The sequence below is a fragment of the Pteropus medius genome, unplaced genomic scaffold, assembly GCF_902729225.1.
Source record: "Pteropus medius unplaced genomic scaffold, Ma_sr-lr_union100, whole genome shotgun sequence".
In the NCBI taxonomy this organism is placed as follows: domain Eukaryota; kingdom Metazoa; phylum Chordata; class Mammalia; order Chiroptera; family Pteropodidae; genus Pteropus; species Pteropus medius.
The window spans coordinates 45,760,214-45,780,217 of record NW_024344378.1 but is presented as its reverse complement, the minus strand read 5'-3'; the positions used below and the strand labels follow the sequence as shown (position 1 = coordinate 45,780,217).

Genomic DNA, 20,004 nt, shown 5'->3' with positions numbered 1-20,004 from the left:
GTTGAGGGAGGAGTACCACCAGGGGTACCTGTAGGGCAGACATGTCATCGGGCAGCCGGACAGAGATGGCAGGCTGCACATCAAGGACATTGTAGTTCCGGAAAAGGTTCCGCAGCTGTTCCTTGTTCTCATCAATCATCTGGATCACCCTGGGCAAGGGGCAGAGACCTTAGCCCTCATCCTTAGCCATCCCCCAAGAGCTTTCCCCAGTCAGGCCAGTCTGCCCAGCTCTCACTTCGGACCCCTAAAGTTCACCCTCCCCACCAAGCCTTGAGAGATTAAAGCCCACCCAGCTTTGTATCTTACAGGGTTCACCATCCCTTCATACAGGATCTTGTTTGATCCTCACATTCAGTGTAATACTCCCATTTTACAGATGGGAAGAGTAAGGTTCAGAGGGGGCAGGACTAACTGTGTTCTGCTAGCCCTGCCCACCTCTGGGGGACAGCCCCGCACAGCAGGCCTGATGGTGTTGTCTGTGCCTCTGTTGGTGGGTCTCCTCCCCAACTCCAGGGCAGGGAGGCAGACTAACAGTCTGAGTACAGGCCCCCACCCACCGGTCCACGTCCAGGATGCGGTTGGTATCACGGTTCACCACATGGATGAGCAGCTCTGTTTGTGCGAAGTTCACCCGACCCTTCTTGTCCACGTGGAACTAGGCGAGAAGGAGCATCCCAGTGTGTGGCAGGGGCAAAGGATGGGCTGGGATGGGCTAGGAGCTCCTCCTACCCTGCCTTACCAATAAACCCATCACTACTGAGTGCTCACTGAGGACGAAGCACAGTGACCATCACTTCACAGCGCTGTACCGGGCACTATTATTAGCCCCCTGGGAAAAGTGAGGCCCAGAGATCTGGAAGGACTTCCCCAATGTTATGCAGCTAAGAAGTGATTGAAGGGCATACAACCCCTTTCACAGCCGGGACCTCTCCACAATGCCCTGTCCCTCCTTGTGGCCTAGTGCCCCTCTCCCTCCATTGCCCCCAGCCCCAGTGTGGGTTCCATGGGCACCTGCACATCATCGGTGTTGACGATGGCGCCGGTGATGTTGGAGAGCAGGCGGATGAACTCCTCCTCAAAGCCACGCACGCGGTCAGGAATCTCATTAATGACGATCTTGACGCGCTGGTCATCCCTCAGGATGTAGATGCCGATGATAGCCGTGTCGTTGTGGCCTGCCAGGTCCCGGGCCACGATGTCCACCACAAAGTAGCCGGGGCTGTAGGCCATGAAGAGGTCGAAGGTGCGTAGGATGCCATCCACACTCCCTGTAGGAAAAGCCCACAGGTTAGGAGCAGCTCAGGGCCCGCCTCGTGTGTCCCAGAATCCTCTAGGAAGGGGTGAGGTCCAGGGGCAAGTGACATACCAAGGGAAGACCACATGGGCCTGCAGCAACTGAGAACTCAGATGTCTGCAGAGCCCAGGGAGGGCTTCAGCTTGACTACTGTCAGGAGAGAGTACAGCTTGTACTGCCAGACCTGCATCTCCTCTAGAGATTTCTAGTGAACCCTCCTGATTTTTAACTATTGACCTAAGTTTTTATTTAAACATTCTGCATAGTCAACAAAACACAACTGTGGGCTGTGCCGGCCCAAGGATGAAGAGTTTGAGACTCTGGTGCCCCCTGCTGGAGTGCTATGGACACTTCTGAGCCCCTTCGGTGTCTCTCTTTCATACTCAGTATTTCAGAATTCAATAATCACAGTAGGGAGACGACCTCAGGATGTACAGCCCAGTGTTCTCTTAGAAGACAATAGACTTGGGTTTACTGCCCTTTTATAACTGTGTGGCCTTTAGCAAGCTACTTAGCCCTTCTGTATTTTAGTTCATTAAAATAAAAAGCAGAGAGAGCTCAGAGGACCAAGGGATGGTGTCTGGTTGTGTGATTGGAGGAGGTGGCATATCAACTAGATTTTGAAGGATGGTTGGGGAGAATATATCCAAAGGCAGAGGTGAAGGTCAAGATGGTTTTTCAGGAAGTGAAGAAAAGGGATCAAGGTGCAGGGGGATGGTGTAGAGCAGGCTGAAGGAATGTGCGTTCAGCTTGACTGAGCACAAGGCCCTTAAGGATAGTAGGGGGATGAGGAATCAGCAAGGGGGATTAGGAGGAAGACCTGGTCTTTGAATGCCAGGCCAAGGAGTCTGCATTGACTCCTACAGATAGAAAAGAGCAGGGAAGATGTTAGGGCTAGAAGTAAAGTAATGGGACACCCACTGGGACACCTTCTAGAACCTGACCAAGAGGGGCTCATCCATCAACACAGGCAAGTACACAAGCAGACACTGCACACTTTAGATAGAAGCGTGCTCTTTGAATTCTGGTTCCCCGGTGCCTGGCACAGTGCCTGACATGGGAAGGTGAGGTGCACGAATGGAAAGACAAGTGGATATATGGAAAGGAGAATGGGAAGATGAGTGGACGGGTGGGTTGATGGGTGGATGAATGTACGTATGAGAGCAAAGAGGAACAGATGGATGAATGGGTGGGTGGATAGCGGGATAAATAATGGATAGAAGAGGAAATGGGAAGAAGAAAGACACAAAGAAGGAAGTAGATGGGTAGATGTAGATATGGATAGGTGGATAAATAAAAGGATTAACAAATGATGGCTGACTGGCTGAATGGATGAATGACGGATGGATGGATGGGTAGATGAAAGGACTGACATGGTTGGCTAGCTGGCCACCCGCACCCCATGGTGCCTACACGGACTACCCTCATATCTTCCAGATACAGTCCGTGCAGTGACAGAGGTCTTGGCTGGAAGCCATTCATGTGTGACCAGGCCCCTACCTACCCATGGTGAAGACCTGGCCCACATCCTCGGAGTCGTTGGCAAAGGCCCGGAAGTAGTGGATGGCCAGGATGCTATAGAAGACCAGGCTATTATTGCCGATGTCTGCATCCAGAGCCAGCACCTGGATCAACTCTGAGCCCATCTTGGCATCAGTGGCCACTCCTGAAGGAATAGGCAGGTGGGCGTAAGTGGTAAGGCAGGGGCCACCCCACACCCTGTGCCCAGGCTCCAGTCCCTGCACCTGCAGTGTACTCAGCCTTGGTGAAGCGCGGTGGCTGGTCGTTGATGTCTTCTAGCACTACTCGCACCTCCTGCAGGGTGAGGTCAGTGATCAGGTCCAGGTCTGGTGAAAGTCCACGGGGAGGTGTCCAGCTGCGATTGCTTGAGGCCTTGACAATGAAGGAGAAGACAGCTTCACGTTCCCGGTCCAGGTCCCGCAGCACCAGTAGACGTCCGTCTGGCTGAAGATGGAAGTTCTTCTCTTCGTTCCCAGCTGAAGGTGGGACCCAGACACAGGGTGAGGGGTCTGGGTCAAGGTGGGGCATATTGGGGTCATCTCCAGCCCTAGCATAGGTAGGGCACTAGCCCCATCAGGACCCACCTGCAATGAAGTAGTACACGATGGCGTTGGGGCCCTCATCTGCGTCCACAGCACCTGTCACATTGCCCACGAGGGTGCCATGTGGTGAGTGCTCGGGTACTGTCAGCAACTGGTACTGGGGGCTGCCTTTCTGTAGAGGGGAGAGGTATGTCATCACAGGAGGCCCAAAGGGGGCCTGTTTCCAGCTCCTGCGGGAGGGCCCTAGGCAAGACCTTTGCGACTGTGCACACCTTGCGGGGCGAGCAGAAAGGCTGTAACCTCAAGGGAGCAAAGGCTGAGCCTAGGAGCCCCCAGCTCTGCTGTAAGGGATGTCACCCAGTGACATCCTCCATGAGGACAGGGCTGGGCTTGGCGTGTTCTCTGAAGTTCCCTAGCACCTGAATGGATGTTTGAACGAGGGGGTCACACTCTCTTATATGCATGTGAGATGTGCACACCCACACTCACGCAGTCTCCAGGGAACATCACATCCCATGTGCAAAGAAGAAGGAAAAACCAAGTCAGAGAGTCTGAGTCCACGCAAGGGGCTCAGCCCCAGCTCAAAGTAGAGCTGATTTTCAGGCTTCCTGTGTACATTGTATAAAATTAGAATGTCAGCTCCAGAAGTCAGGCATTTTTTTGTCTGCTGTGTAGTGCCTTGAAATAGTAGCTGCTCAATACATATTTGTTCTATGAAGTGTGTGTAGGTTTCTGTGTGCAACTACGTGTGTGTATTGTAAAGGGGATATGTGCACGTGTGCGCTTGCAGGCAGGGAGTCTCTGTGTGGGCGAGACCGGCGCAGGGGATGGGTGAGAGCTCACTGGAGGCCTCACGAAGAGGGGCTCGTTGTCGTCGATGTCATCCAGGGCCACCTGCAGCGGCTGCATGGTCTCATATGGCACTGGCTGGCCCAGGTCGCTGGCCACCAGGATGAGCTGGAGGTGGAGGAGCAGTCAGAGGAAGAAACAGAGGGCCCCAGGCGGGCACTCGCCAAGAGCCAGGTCACCACTCTTAAAGACATTCTAGGTGGGGAGGTGGTGGCCCTGCGCCCAGAGGAAAGCTCCTCCCTTGGCCTCGCCCCTTGAGCCAGGCCCCGCCCCCTTACGCTGTACACCGCCTGCTTCTCGCGGTCCAGGCGCTGCGCGGTCTGGATAAGGCCGCTGATTGGATCAATGGTGAAGTACTCCCAGTCCCGGTTGCCCGTGGTCTTCAGGAAGCTGTAGCGCACCGCCCCATTGAGGCCCTCATCCTTGTCTGTAGCATAGACCTCGTACACGTTGGAGCGCAGCGGGATCTCCTGCGGGGAGGGGGTGGGGGCAAGAGAGGGAGGCTCCTGGGGCGTCTGATGGAGCTCTCAGTCTTTCTCCTCCTGTAGCATAATGTCCCCGCCACATTTCAGCATTCTTAGGAGATGTCTGCCTGCCTGGCTGGACTCTCCTGGAGTCTGAGCACCTGCTAGAACATCCCCTCACCCCACTCCTAGCCAAGGCCACTGCCCAAATGATGGTCTAGCCTGGGAACCACCATTCTGGAAACTGTCTCAGGTGACTGCCCTTCCAGGGGCTACCCTTATCTCTCTGACCCATTGTATGCTAAGTTTTAGAGATAGAAGGGGTATTCAAAAGCTGAGGCCACAACCATCCTCTGTTTCTAGGTGTGTCTTGCTCTCTGCTACCCCGAACAGTTCTAGGTACCCTCAAACAACACCATCCACCACCCGGTGGGGTACCTGAAAATGAGGGACAGGCTAGAAGGGTGACATAGTAGATTCAGACTAGACACCTGAGTTCTAGTCTGTTATTAATTCGCTATGTGACCTGGACATGCCACTTCACTTCTCTGAGCCCCAGTTTCCTGAATCTCTTGAGTTAAGTGTAACTTATCAAAAAATCTAATTGATGTCGCACGTTGACCCATGATAAGGCTGCAAGGGCACAAGGAAAAGAACAAGTTTCTTTGCTTTTAGTTGAAAAATTACCAGCTCAGCACAGTTTCACTGTTTATCTCATCGATCGTGACAATCAGAAACTCTGAATGGCAGTTATAGCTAGTTAATAGAAAGTCAGATGACAAACAGGTTATTATCGAACAAATGCTAGTTGCTGGGAGACATGAATCTTTCAAAATATGGAGCCCTTGAAGAGGAAAAAGTTAGTAAATGAGGCCTTTGGTGTGGAAAAGAACTAGATTATTATGAATTTATATCCTTCTTCATTCAACAAAGGATTTGAAGCAGCTTACAAGAAAGTATAAATTATAATAAGAGTAAACAAGTTAAAAAATCAGGGTAAAGAAATGTTTGGCAGGAAAATGGGAACTGAGGGGTAGGAGGTAAGCTGTGTATGCTAAGACACTGCAGGGCCACTGAAGATGGACTGGCCATTCTGAGCTCCCTAATGGGCAAAGCAAAGAGGACCAATCATTACAGTAGACACAGGTAAAAGCAAATCACAATGTAAAAACAGTGTTTCCTGGAGCTCAGGCCTGGCAGCAATGTCTCCCATGGGACCTCAAAGAGGAGATAAGAGTGATAACAAGGACTTAATGCTGACATTTGGAGACCTGGAGACATGGTGAAGTTTGGGGAGCAAAGAACAAATGGGAGACACCCTGATTGTACCACCAAGGAGCACTTTGGGCCTGGCTGCTGAGAGGGAAGGAAAGGGTAGGAGACAGAGGAGGACTTCTTCATCTTTACAAGGCAATTTCGAGCAAGGAATGAAAAAAATTGGAGAGGTTCCAGAAGCTCGGCCACTTCCCCTTGTTTCTTATTTTGATGCCCATCCTCAGCTCCTAGGCTGTTTCCACTTCGGTATGGGCAGGAACAACAGACAGACGGAAAGGGTATGTATGTTTATTTTGAGACAGTAAGGGGGGAGTGGATTTCTGGGAGACCGTCCTTCCTGGCAGATATTTAAGAGCAAGAGATGGAGCTTCTACTATTATTAGTCCCATTTTGCAGATGAAAAACCAGACTGAGAGAAGTTACTTGTTCAAGGTAATTTGGCTGGTAAGCGATAAAGTTAGATTTGAACCCAAGACCTTTTGCTGACAAGGCCCATATTACTAACCACTGTTCAGTACTGCCCTGTGTGGCACTGAGCAAGTCTGTTCCCTACTCCGGCATCAATTTCTCCACCTTCACAGCGGGGGCCCTTTCGCTCTTCCAGGCATGACTGTAGGATGAGGAAGTGGTCTGGATATTGGAAGGGGGACGTGGTGGGCAGGAGGCCCCAGGAGACAGCAGTACCTCTCTGATGTGGAGGATGGTGCCGTTGGGTGGGCGCACGAAGATGGGGCGGTTGTCATTGACATCGATGACCTCCACCAGGAGCATGGTTGTTCCCCAGAGTGGGGGCTCTCCGCCATCTGTGGCCACCACAGTCAGGTTGAACCTCTCATAGGAATGCAGTGGCCGCTTTGTGGTCACCAGGCCTGAGTCCATGTCCACGTGGAAGGCCTCTGGCAGGAGGGCAGGGCATGGCTCTGGCTGAGACATCCTTCCCATGGCCACTTGTTCCTCCCACCCCGCACCCTCCCAAGGCATCGCTGGTGGAGGGCAGGCTACCTACCCACGCCGGGGCCCTCAAGGGAGTAGGCCAGTTCCCCATTGGTGCCCTCGTCTTGGTCAGTAGCCATCATGGTGATGACCGAGGTGCCTGCTGGCTCATTCTCATACACGCTTGTGCTGAATTGGGGCTTGGAGAACTGTGGCCGGCAGTCGTTGACATCCAGCACCTGGATCACCACCTGCAGGGGGAGGTTGAAGTCAAAGGTCAGGAGCATATTGAGGGCTACTTCAGGTGACCTAGTCACAGATGAGTAAAAAGAGGTGGACAGTGCCCACTGTTGGAGTCTGACCTCAAACACATTTAATCCCGTGAGCCTCAGTTTCCTTAGTTGTACATTGGGGATGACACATCTCCTCTCAGGGGCTTGTGGGGCTCACCTGTGACGGTGTATGCTAGATGGTGACAGTATGTGTGCAGTGCCTGGCCCGAGGAAACATTCACAGGTGGGACTGTGCTTAACAGGTCTCTGTGTCTGGGCTCTGAAGCAGGAAGCCCTCCTGGGCACCTCCTGCGCTGCCCCTGGCCCCTGCCTTCAGTGGCCCCGTACATCACATTCTAATTTCTGGACCTTAATGCTGGATGGTGATTCTTCCGCCCTTGAATGCCCCCTCTTGACTGGGATTTGTGTCTGGCCTGGGACGTGGCTCTCTCTGTGGACCCCACAGCCCAGGGCAGGAGGACTTTTTTTCCTCCTGGCTCCTGTGGCCCTGCCTGACTACATCCTCATCGGAGCTTTTCACAGAAGTGATTTTAAGAGCCCCTTTTGGTACACAAAGCACTTTCTACTCCCCACCTCCCCATCGCCCTGGCTCACCACCGCCCTGGGAGGGAAGCAGCCTTAATCTAACATCAAACACTGTGCTTTTCCCCACACAGCACATGGCTAGGTGACAGGGACAGGATTCAGATGTGTGTTAGTGCTCCCCGCCTCTTCCCACTACCTGCTGAAAAGAATTTGCTCACCCAGCTTTTCACCTTCTCACCCAGGAGAGTTTTTTTGGAAAGTTAGGTTATTGTAGGGAGAACTGGAAGAACTGAATGGAGAAAGACATGCCTGGATAGGGCAGAAAGAAGCAGGGATAATTAAAGGAAAGCCTCAAAGAATGGGACTTTGGACAGAAATGGGGTGGAGTGTAGAAGGTAGGGTACTGGCCTTAGAGTAGCTGTGGACGCTAGAACTGAACTGGGAATGGGGCTGTGAATTTGATCTCTCATGAATGTTTTTTAAGAAACATAAATAAAGATAATTGCTTTATAATTATGTTTAGGTGCCGGACTATTTCTTTCAGTGGGACACGATGGAGATGCTGGGCCATGTGGAGCCCCAGGCTTTATTTGGGTTATACCCAGGTATGTTTAGCTGCCTTCGCAAGGGTTTGGCACAAGAGATTTCTGCTAGAGTCCCCCAATCCCTAAGCCACAGCCACTGTGACTTACCCAGCTAAGCTCTTGCCTTCTTCCTGCTGTCATATCTCTGAGGGGACCAGGTGACTCTGTTCCTGCTTTGCAGCAATCATTCTCTAAAGGCTTTGCTTGCTGCTTCTACAACCCTAGTCCCCTGGTGTCCCTGGCCCAGGCTGGCACCCCTCACCTGCACTGAATTCTCTCGACGGTTGCTGGCTATATCCCCGGGGTTGTCTTTGGCCAAGGCAGTCAGGATATAGTGGTCCTTCTTCTCCCGGTCCAGAGAGGACAGCACATAGATGTCACCCTAATAGGGGGAGGTGGAGTCAGGTCTTTCATCAATTCAGCATTTATTTATTGAGCATCTACTATGTGCCAGATACTGTTCTGGGCTCTGGAGATACAGCACTGAAGACAAGAGACAATGGCCCTTGCCCCGGTGGAGCTCTCATTCTAGTGGCTCTTGCCGTTCATAGTGCCAGGCCAGGAGCACGTCTGACTGTTTACGCCGAGCAGGAAGGAGAGAACGCTGCCGAGAGCGCAGAATGCAGGGGGATGTCGGCACGGGGAGGCAGTGCGAGGGAAAGTCCAGTTCTAGCCCAGCAGCTGGGGAACGCCCTACCTGACCAACCGCCCCAGGCCACAGGGCTCTCTCTCTACTGAAACAGCAGCTTTGAGCCAATTTGCAGACACTGGAAATCACCTTTTCTCGAGTTTCTGCTCCCCTACAAGTCTGACACTCACGGAAGCTCGGAAGATGTACTGAGTATAGGGCCACAGAGGTGTCAACTTTCTGCAGAGCTGCCTATGTCTCTCTTGACAGTTTCAAAAAGCAGTCGCATGGACTTGAATCAAGTTTTTGAGTCTTTTGGGAAAGCATCTCAGAAGTTTTTCCCCACAAAAGGCTAGCTCCAAAAGACTTTGGCTCCTTCCTTCCATGTCTGCTGGGACAGAAAGGCCACAGTCTGCAGGATGTCTGGGACTCTGAGAACAGGGCTTGCTGACTTGGCTAAAACCTGAGGCTATGGATGTCCAGGTGGCAGGACCCAGAAACAGAGGGATGACTATAATACTTTTGGTGGCTTCTCAGCCTATGACCCTGGGCCCTCCCCAAACCCACACCCTCCATTGCCTGCTTACCGTAGTGGGGTTGATGGAAAACTTGCCCTCTCCATCCCCGAGGCTGTACTCAATGAGGGCAAAGTTGCCCGAGTCAGCATCAGTAGCAGTGACTGTCAGGATAACTGTGCCCACAGGCACATCCTCAAAGACAGCTTCCTAAGGCCCAGCGGGCAGGGAGAAAAAGAGTAGGCCAACGTCAGTCTGGAGTCTATGCCCCTGCCCTAGGAACTCACTGATACAGACAACCGAGGGCATCAAGCTGCTCGTAGGATGGTTACTCCCATGAGGCTTAGAGGATTGCAAAGTGGTAATAGAAGATGCCCAAAGGCCCCAAGGAATGGGCACATGTCCTAGACCCAATTTGTTGGCCTGGCCACCCACCTGATAGGAAGGCTGGTCAAAGATAGGGTTGTTGTCATTGATGTCCACAATCTCCAGGTAGACGGGGATCTCAGCTGCCCGGGGTGGGGACCCATGGTCTGAGGCCCTCACGGTGAAGTTGAGCCAGTGCACTTCTTCATAGTCTACCGTCCGGTTGGCAATAACCTTCCCTAAGACACAGAGGCACCCAGTGCCATTTTGGCTATTCCTCACTTATGGGAGCTCTCCAAAGTATGAAGAGAAGGATCTGGAGCTCTGAGGGGGCAGATGTGGTCCCCTGAAGAAGAAGGATGGCCAAGCAGCACTGCCCAGTGGCATCCAGCTATTCTCCTTACTGGAGGGTGGAGAGCAGCTGGCATCCAGCCGTTCTTACTGGAGGGGTGACGAAGCTTTGCACAAGACAGAGGGATGAACATCAACATGCCCAGGACCTCCTCTGAGATACTTCCTGCTGGCCTTCTTGCTTCCTAACTGATACTAATACGGTCAGCCCTCTGTATCCACAGGTTTCAATCTGCTGTTGGTTGAATCTGCAGATGTGGAACTGTGGATGTGAATAGAGGGTCGACTATGGAACTTGAGCATCTTTGAATCTGGGTATCCACAGGGGGTCCTGGAACCAATCCCCTATGGATACTGAGGGATGACTGTTGCGGAAGCTGGGGTGGTAGAGATGGTGGTGGAGTATTCCAGGTTTCCAGCAGACCTCAAAGGGGCTTCCATCCCAATCTGGGATCAGGTACTCTGTCCTTTCCTCTAGTTTGGGCATCTGCTAGTGAACATTGGCCATATTGGCCTTGGCCTAGCTCACTGAGGGGCCATGGGGTGGCCTCAAGTGGAAGGTGAGAAGTGGGATGTGGTCCCTCTTGGAGGCTAAGCAGGCACACATATGTCCCCCAACCCTCCTCAGGCAGATTTCCTACCTACCTGCTGAGGAGTCTTCCAGCTGCACGTAGCCTGGGGGCACCAGATCCAGCAGGGTGTAGGTGATCAGCCCATTGAGACCCTTGTCAGGGTCCACGGCTGCCACGGCGATGAGCGTGGTACCCGGGGTCGCCCCCTCCAGGACTCGCTCTGTGTAGTAGGTGATCCCAAAGGGCTTGAACTGGGGCGTGTTGTCATTGACATCCAGGATGTTGACTGTCAGCTTGGCTGGGGTGGAGGTAGGGGTTGAGGGTGATGTGAGGGGCACCAATATGGCTGGGCCAGGCCTTCCTAAGACTCAGCCACACCCAGAGAAGATGGCAGCATCTTACAGCCCTCTTGGGATCCCCGAAGCTTGAGTGGTGGCACGTGACCCTCTCCTCTGGTCTGGTAGCTCTCTCTCTCAGAGGGAAAGAGGCTTGGGTTCCACCAGCTGTCTGGGTAACCTCGGTAAAGCCCCTGGCCCTTATTATACCTCAGTTTCCTAACCTGTCCAATGAGAAAGGACTAAGATGATCTTTAAGACCCTTTCCACGATTCAGCCCTCTGTCTCCCGTCTGAGTCGTTCCCTCTATATAATCAGCCTTAGCCCTTTGCTCTCTGAGTGTAGGACATGTAGAAGATGGCCTGCCCTCCTGCCCTGACCAGCCCTGAGTAGTCTGCCCTTCCTGAAAACAGTCCTCTGGGTTATAAAGATAACAGACGATATCTGCCAGGCTTATCTCCTCACCCCAGCAGTTGTCTTTGCCTCATGGCAGAGGCCACTTGAAGCTACCCCATCCCTACATCGCTCTCCCTGCTCCCCACTCTTCTCACACAAAATCCATGTCTCTAGCAGCCCCTTCCAGCCCATGCCTCAGGCTGCGGTCAGGGCAGTCTGCACCGGCCTGTGGCAGGCAGCACCCAGCTCCTCTTCTCTGCTGTAGTGCCTGTGACTCTAATGTGGTGTCTCTGGCTTCAGATCAGCTTTCCTTGCACCTTCATTCCTCTAAACTGACCCTGTGGCTTCCTATTAGATCTGAGGTTCCTGTCTCACATCCCAGGCACACGTTCGTTACCAGTTCTGATAATGGATTCCAACCTGTAACCCATCCTTTTCTCGGTTCCTATCCAGCCTCTACCAAGCCTCCTTCCCACTCTAAGCCTTGAGTTTCATGAACACACAAAATTTGGGCTTCTGGATACTCCACGCTGAGCCCAGCCCAACAACTGGGACACACGTCCACCTTGTGCCTCGCTGTAGCTGCCACCTTCTACGTCCCTCCTTCTTTCCTGGGGCTGGGACTGTGCCTGTTCTTGGCCTGCCCTCCCACCCTGATCAGCCCTGAGTAACCAATGGGAGATGCCTGTGTGGGAACCTTACCATTTGGCATGCTGACAGAGCGCTCTGGTAGGTCGCTAGCATTGTCAATCACCGAGAGAGTAACCTCATAGGTGGCAACCAGCTCCCGGTTCAGGGGGGACTTCACCATTACAGATCCTGTAGACCAGACCAGATCAGGTTCAGCCTGAGGGGAACCCCCTAAATTCTGGGCCTCCCAGGGGTGTTCCTGGCCAATCCTCCCAAGCTCCACTGAAGGCAACGGTCCCCCATAGACATGAGATTTGGTCTCAACTTTGGCTGGGATGAGACCACAGCCACCTGCAAGCTGGGGTACATCAATCTGTCCCTCACTCATTGCTTACTAGCTGGTAACCTTGGGCAAATGATTTAACTTCACTACACCTCTGTTTCCTCATTCGTAAAATGGGGATAATTACAGTACCTACTACATATGCTTTTTTGAGGATTACAGCAATTAAATGAGTGTAAAGAGCTTGGAGCATGCCTGGTAATAGAGAGTGCTATGTAATTGCTTGTTTAAAAAATGCTTGTATTCCATTACAATGTGAATCTACTGAACACTACTGAACTGTACATTTGAAGATGGTTAAGATGGTAAATTTTGTTATGTGTATTTTATCACAATTTAAAGTGCTTGTATTCTAGGGAGATCCAGTATAAAGAAGGTCAAGGCCACTAAAACTCCGGAGGGGGTTCCCTGGAGGGGACAGTGGTGGATCAGGCTGGGTAGTCATGATTACTCCCTTGTCTCTAGTAAGCGGGGCATGATGTGGCTGATGGTGGGAAAGGAACACAATCCTACATTAGTACCAGCAAAGAGTTGTTTCTTTCCCTCTTACTCACTGCCCCTCAGAACCTCTGCCTGCTCCCAGTCACAGAGGAACCCTCCAGAGACTTAAGATTAAACTAGGCAGATCTAGTTTGGCTGATCTCAGGGATGCTCTGTTGGGACCGCTCTGCTTCCTGCCTGTTGGAGTGCCTGGTGGCTCCTCCTCCCATCAGCCTCATCTCATCAGCCTCATCCCAGGGTGAAACTTCCTCTACTTCCAACTCCTTCTCAGGCCTTGAGGTCTCTGGGGTTCCCTTCCCCTTGGCAGATCCCCCTGCTGGGTTTCTGTCCTCCTCGGGTCCCCAGCCATGAGGTGGTCACTTACCCTGGGGCGCTGCCTCCTCCTCCTCCTCCTCTTCCTACTCTCGCTCCCTGTCCCCGAGGCTGGGGAGCGAGGATGGGGAGAGGGTGGCTGCATTCAGTCTGCAAAGGCTGGGCCACGGCCTTGGCCTGGGCCCCACAGGATGGGAAGGGTGGTGGGGGTGCAGTGGGTATGGAGGGAGGCAATGGGGTGAATCAGAGAAGAGATGAGGTGGGAAGTGACAGAGAAACAGAGCTCAAACCTGTGGGCCTGCCAGCCGTGAGGAAGAGAGAAGAGGGTTAACATTAGTTAGTTCGGGGTGCAGAAGGGATGGAGCAGAGCAGGCATGGGGGGCCTGGTACTCAGAACTGACCAGAGCAGGAGGTTTGGAAGGGAGGTTGTGAAGTGGAAGAGGAAGAAGGGAAGGAAGCCAGGGGAACACGTGAAAGCCCAGTTCACAAGGAGAGGAAGGGGGAGGGAAGATGAGCACAACAGATGGAGAGAGTGTGAGGAAGAGGGGGAAGAGAAGGCACTGGAAAGAAAAATAGAGAGAAAGAATCAGTTAGAGAGAGGGAGAACAGAAAAGAGGACAGAAAAGAGAAATGGTAGAGGCACCAGTACTGCACAGCATAATGTTGGACTGGGTGTGGAGCAACTCTCCGTGGTCCTGACCACCACTGCAATGAGATTTTGCTAACCTGGGACACGGCTTAACCCATCTGACTTTTAGTGCTCATGGTTTCCCTGTCTTCTTTTTCCCTTTGGGCCTCAGATGTAGATTGAGTTAAGCATATTCTTTGCACACTGTGTTCATTGGCGCCATTCTTGTTTTATGCATGTATCTACCCCTTGTATTCCCATACTCCTTGCCCCTTCCCTTCTCTGAGACAATTATTATAATGTATTGAAGTGTATTTTTTTATTTGAAAGTGTTTCTGAAAATCATTTATTGCTTTGTGTGTATATATCTTACATTTATGCAAATGGGACTGTGGTATATATATATCCCATCCTATTTCTTACTCTTTTCATTAAGTACTTATTTTTAAGGTCTATCCATATTGCTCTTTGTGAGTCTAATCTGTTGCTTCTAACTGCTGCCTGGTATCCCATGGTGCATACTTACAATGTTTTAGTTTCCAGTTTCCCAAGGATGGGTGCCCAGGTGGCCTCCAACTCCCACCACCAATAACATTGCAGTGAATATTCTCAGAGAGTCCCATAATTGACCTAAGAATTTCCTTGGGACATATATCAAGGAGCAAAATTGCTGAGTCATGGGGTATGAGTGCATTTTGTGCTAGATTGCTGTCTGTTGGTAAAATTGGTCTAAACTCCTACAGCAGTGTATGAGGGTTCTGATGTCCCCACATTGTCACCAATACTTAATATTGCTCAGCATCCTAATATCTACTAACCACATTTGAAAAACTGGTATCTCATTGCTGTTTTACTATGCATTTCTCTAACTAACAATAATTTTTAGCATTTTGTAATAGTCATGTTAGTTTTTCTGTCACTCCTCTGGGCTTTCCAAGAAGTATACCTGGGAGGTCCCATGTCCCTTCCCTAACTTCCCAGAGGAGAAAATACACTGAACTTTTGGAAAAATGGTAAAACCATTGAAATTATAATAAGCTGCATAAATTATAAAAGAGGCCACGGTTCCCTTTGTTTGGTGATAGTGTAAGAAAATCATTAAGAATATACATACACACATACATATGGGGGGAGATAAACATATATCTTACGAATGCTTTAAATATCGGCATACATAAAAAAGTGTTCTACCACTTAATTATTAAAAAAATGCATATTAAAATGAAGTACCATTTTCCTAGAAAATTACAAACATAAAAACTCTATAATATTTTGCAACGACTATGTATAGTGCCAGGTGGGTCCCAGACTAATCGGGGGGATCACTGCATAAATTATATAAATGTCTAACCACTATGCTGTACACTTGAAACTAATATAAAATAATATTGAACTGTAACTGAAAAAAATAATTTTAAAAACTTTCTAATATTTAATGCTTGCAAGAGTGTAGTAAGATGGGCACTCTCATACAACAGTGGTAGACTGAGAGAATCAGAAAGAGAGGGAGCTCGTTAAGGGAGGAGGAAGAAGAGAAAGGAGAGAGGGAAGGAGCAAAGGGAGAGATGGAAAGCAGAGGGAAGGATACGGTATCGACAGGGAAGAGAAGAGCAAAGACAGAGGAGCAGCTGAGGGGGAGCGGGGAGCGGGGGGAGAGAGAATACGAAAGAAGAGGGTGAGGAAAAGAGACCAGGGCAGGGAGTCGGGACCTGGGGTGGGAGGGGAGCAGGCCCTTGTACCTGTGTTGATATTCACGGCAAAGGCGTCCTCCTGGTCGGTCACCAGGCGGTCGGTGTCATCCTTGGCCATGATGCCAATGATGTGGTACTCCAGCTTTGGGTTGAGGTCACGGTCGATGGCGGTGACATTGGCAATGACAGTGCCTGGCTCTGCTGACTCCAGCACACTCACTGTCTGGATGGGGTTGAGGAACTCAGGGCGGCAGTCATTAATGTCATCGATAAGGATAGTGATGATGGCTGTGCCTGAGAGAGGGATGGTGCCTCGGTCGGTGGCCACTACTGTCAGCCTGTAAGATTCCTGTTCCTCCCTGTCGATGGTGGCATTGCCCACGCGGATGACCCCAGTCACTGGGTGGATGAGGAAGCGGTCCTGAGCTCCAGCTTCTATTCGGTAGATCAGCTCCCCATTGAGGCCACTGTCCTCATCCGTGGCTGTGACCTGAAGAACTGAGAATCCTGTGGGGGTGGGTGAGAATAGGGAGTAGCTGAGCACAGTGGCCTCTTCTAAAAACGTCACACCAACCAATAGACATTTGTTGGTGGTTCACAAGGGCCCCTTCTTACCACGGCCTTGCCAACACATTTTTCATGTTTGTGATTTTGTAGAAAAACAGTATCTTATTTTATTTTACATTGTTTGTGAGATTGAACAATTTAAAATAAGTTAATACTCAGTTGTATCTTCTGCAAATTGCTTTTGTCCTTTGCCCATTTTGTCAATTTGTACAATTATATAATTAGGATAACTTGTGACAAATATCTTTTTTCTCAGGATGTTGCTTGTCTTTCAATATCGGCTGTAATTATTTGATGTAAAGAAGTATACATTTGTATGCGTTGAAATTTAATATTTTTCCTTTTTAAAGTTCTTCTGTTTCTTATGTGCTTAGAACCTTCTTATCCCAAAGTCAGATCACCTAAAGCTTCTTTTTTTATTTTCTAAGGTTTTTCTACTTTTTTATATTTTCTTTAGAATGTCTTTGGGTTTCATTTTAATGTCTGATGGAGGTTGAGAATCTACACTAAATATTAATAGATGTTTTGCACACTAAATAATTAGTTTTTACTACTGGTTTCAGTGTTTCATTTATCGCACATTACATTCTTTCATTTATTAGTACCTGTTTTTGAGGTACTTTGTCACAGACTCTTGTGCTCATGATTTTAAATGCTGTAGTTTTATAATATGCTTTAATATTTGCTAAGTCAAATGTGGCTTTCTTATACCTATTTTTCAAAATGTTCTTTCTTCGAGACGACCTTTAAAATCAAATTTACGCTCCCCTCAAATCTTATTTACTTTTGATGGGACTCACATTAATGCTATTTTGATTTTAAAATAGTCTTTCCATTCAGGAACATGGGTGGAACATACTTTAATCTCATTTTGCATACTTTAATCTCATTGTGGATCAGAGAAGAAAAGTGAGGGGGCCTGGGTCTCCTGACTCCCTCTCCAGTGCTCTCTTCATTCGTTCTGCTGCCTGTCCTTCTCCCCACTGAAGGTAAATTCTGCCTCCAACCAGCTCCTGCCTGGGGGCCAGGGCCTGGGACTTGTGCCCAGCTTACCTGGTGGGCAGTTCTCCAGTAAGTGGATGGTGAGGGCTGCAGGGCTAAAGGTGGGCCAGTTGTCATTGTCGTCTAGGATGGTGATGAACAGGTCGGCTGTGCCGTTGAGCAGCCCGATGTCCTCAGCCAGCAGCAGCAGCTCCAGGACAGGAGGTGAGAAGGCTTCCCGGTCAATGACAACACCTGACCTCACGGTTACCACACCTGGCACCCCGCACCACCAGCCAGGGAGATGCAAAGGGAAAGGGGTGCAGTGGGGAGACGGCAAGAGCCAGCAAGAGGAGACAGAGAAAGACCAGGGCATGATATGGAAAACAGATAAAAAAAAGGAGCAGAGAAAGCAAGAAATGACTTTCTTCCCTAAAAGCTCAAAAACAAATGTTTAGGGAGGTCCCCTAGGTGCCAGTCTCCTGGGATTGTCCCCTTCCCAGATGCCCTCTGCAGTTCTCCAGAGTCCTGCCTGGAAGGAGCGACCCAGAGTGGAGGACTGACCTGCTCTATTAAGACAGGTACTAGTATATCTTTCCTTGTTATCACCTGTCACCAAATTGGCCTACTGTTTGGGACTTGACAGATGTAACATAGTCTCTGGGGATATTTGGGTCTGATTTGAGGACAGAACTTTGGTTGCTTCTGGCTGACTAGGGGCCTGAGTTTCTGGCCTGGGCAAGGGGAGATGGAAGGAGCGGGCTGGAAGGCTCTCTGCCTAGGCTGACAGTTTATAAACTAGCAGGTCCCTTATGTTGTCCCCAGGCCTTCTCCTGGGTCTTCCCACCTGGCCCCTAGATGGCCTAATCCAGCTGCAAGGTGGGGGCTGTGAGAAATGGGGTCTCCATAGAGAGCCCAGATCCAGCAGTAAGAAGGGAAGCCCTAGATCTAGCAGGGGGCTTACTCCCACCACCCCTAGAAGACATGGAGCCAGGCTGGGAGTGTTGCGGGTGGGGGTGGGGTGCAGAGGCCTCACCGGTACTGTTGTCGATGTCAAAGAGGCCACTCTGGGCACCCAGCAGCTGGTAGGTCACCACGGCATAGACATCCAGGTCTGCATCCAGGGCCAGGATGGGCCCATTGAGCACTGTGAGGGGGGTTCCTGGGCCAGAGGAAGAGGGGTCACTGCAGGGTCAATTTGCCCCCACCCCGCCCCCACCCCCAACCCCTTCCTGGTGAGCCATGGCTGACGATGGATGAGAGGGAGGGAGGTGAGGTGGATGGGGTGGGGAGGCCCTGGGCCGGGCTGCGGCAGCCTTGGCAGACTGACGCAGATGCCTGGGGAGCGGCCTCAAAGCCCTGCTGGGGAGAAAACACAACAGTGGTGAGCAAGCCCCTCCTGCCCACCTGGAGCATGCCTGCCTTCCCAGCAGTCTTTGAGGCTGGCCACTCCGCGGGAGGGTCTGGGGGCTCCCTGACATCCCTGCCCTATGTGTGGGCCCTGTCTATGTATGCACACTCCACCCAGTATAGCCACACGTGTGGGTACACAACACTTTATACAGGTGTCTGACCATGCATAACTAGGTATCCACACTTGTGTGTGGGACTTCTGTGTTCATGTGGCCACAAGCGCACACATGGGAGCACTTGTAGGCCTGGGAGTCCTCTGGTTATGAGCCTGTCTGCCTCTGCAGGTGGGCACATTTGCACACCGACTGCACTGTGTAGGCACCCATGTTCCTATGCATGTGCAGACATGTAAGCCCACGCATGTGCCTTGACATGAATATGTACTGGTACATGTGTGTGCATATACACTGGCAGGATTAAGAAATAAATTCATGTAGGGGAACATCCAGCAAGACACAAGGAGTATCTCAGGTGATCTCATTTTGACTTAAGATCAAGGCTTGGGGGGCTGGGGAGGCTGGAGGAAGAGTAAGGGTAACTCCCTGAGGGACAGAAAAAAAGAGATTCTGTCCCCTTGAAGAAAAGTGAGGCTGGTCAGTGCATGTGTGTGGGGAAAGGCCATTGCTTGCCTACCCAGGGCTCCCTGCCCCCGCCTCCCATCTCTGATTATAGATGTTCCCTGAGCTTCCAGAAGCCCCCAGGATGCTCTGTGACCCTGGGGTGGAGGGAGCAGAGAGGGGCGGGCTTACTCCCCTCCTGGGTAGTCCTCACTCTTAAATGTCCCTCTTGAGGAGATGGTAGGGCTGCTCTCAGACCGCTTTAAGGAGCAGTGACCACTTTCAACCAGATCTTTGGCCTCTTTGGTGGCTCCTAAGAGGCCTGGCAGCCTGGGCTCACCGGCTCCTCAGAACTGTGGCCCTCCCTCTCCTCTACACCCTTCTGCACCTGCTGGCTCTGTGTTCAGCCACATGGTGAGGCTGCCTCCCCAGCCAGGCTTCAGCCGGGTCCCCATCAGGCACAAGGTGAATCCACAGGCATCTGGGGCCCAGGTGGTACCTGGCAGCAGCAGGAGTTCCCAAGTAGGTCCAGCACCTACCAGCAGGAGAGTTCTCCATCACTTCTGCCTGGTAAGTGCTCTCAGTAAAGAGGGGGTGGTTGTCATTCTCATCCGCAAGAAAGATCATCAGCAAGTCAAAATCCTGTGGGAGCCACAATGGGAGGGCATGTGTATGTCATATTCTAGTAAGGTGTTCCAGTCGGAGGAGGGAGAGTGGGGGAGGTGGGTCATGGCACAAAGGTAGATGATTAAAAAGCCCACACTAGTTGTCCAGAGACTGGGTCCAAGTTCCTGCTGTGTTAGCAGCTTACTGGGTGGCCTTGAGCAAATAATTTACCCTATCCGGGCCTCAGTTTTCCAATTTGGCAAATGGGGATCTTTCACAAAGATGTTGTGAAGTTCACAGGATGCTATCTCCACTGCAGAACTGAGGAAACC

The 20,004-nt window shown here is 51.1% G+C and overlaps 1 protein-coding gene across 5 annotated transcripts in view; it reads right to left on the bottom strand.

The window, feature by feature from the left end:
* CDH23 (cadherin related 23) overlaps window positions 1-20,004 on the bottom strand; it is a 391,288-nt gene that overhangs the window by 4,261 nt on the left and 367,023 nt on the right. For all 5 annotated transcript variants that reach the window (XM_039872055.1, XM_039872057.1, XM_039872056.1 and 2 more), the window contains 19 exons: window positions 19,606-19,708; window positions 18,133-18,258; window positions 17,169-17,372; window positions 15,597-16,055; window positions 12,146-12,262; window positions 10,786-11,010; window positions 9,859-10,028; window positions 9,496-9,633; window positions 8,543-8,662; window positions 6,952-7,129; window positions 6,630-6,841; window positions 4,485-4,676; window positions 4,201-4,314; window positions 3,400-3,529; window positions 3,040-3,291; window positions 2,799-2,960; window positions 1,012-1,268; window positions 558-655; window positions 29-149 (listed from right to left, as the gene is read on the bottom strand). In XM_039872055.1, the coding sequence (XP_039727989.1) occupies window positions 29-149; window positions 558-655; window positions 1,012-1,268; window positions 2,799-2,960; window positions 3,040-3,291; window positions 3,400-3,529; window positions 4,201-4,314; window positions 4,485-4,676; window positions 6,630-6,841; window positions 6,952-7,129; window positions 8,543-8,662; window positions 9,496-9,633; window positions 9,859-10,028; window positions 10,786-11,010; window positions 12,146-12,262; window positions 15,597-16,055; window positions 17,169-17,372; window positions 18,133-18,258; window positions 19,606-19,708 (3,378 nt within the window). The remainder of the gene's footprint in view (window positions 1-28; window positions 150-557; window positions 656-1,011; window positions 1,269-2,798; window positions 2,961-3,039; window positions 3,292-3,399; window positions 3,530-4,200; window positions 4,315-4,484; window positions 4,677-6,629; window positions 6,842-6,951; window positions 7,130-8,542; window positions 8,663-9,495; window positions 9,634-9,858; window positions 10,029-10,785; window positions 11,011-12,145; window positions 12,263-15,596; window positions 16,056-17,168; window positions 17,373-18,132; window positions 18,259-19,605; window positions 19,709-20,004) is intronic.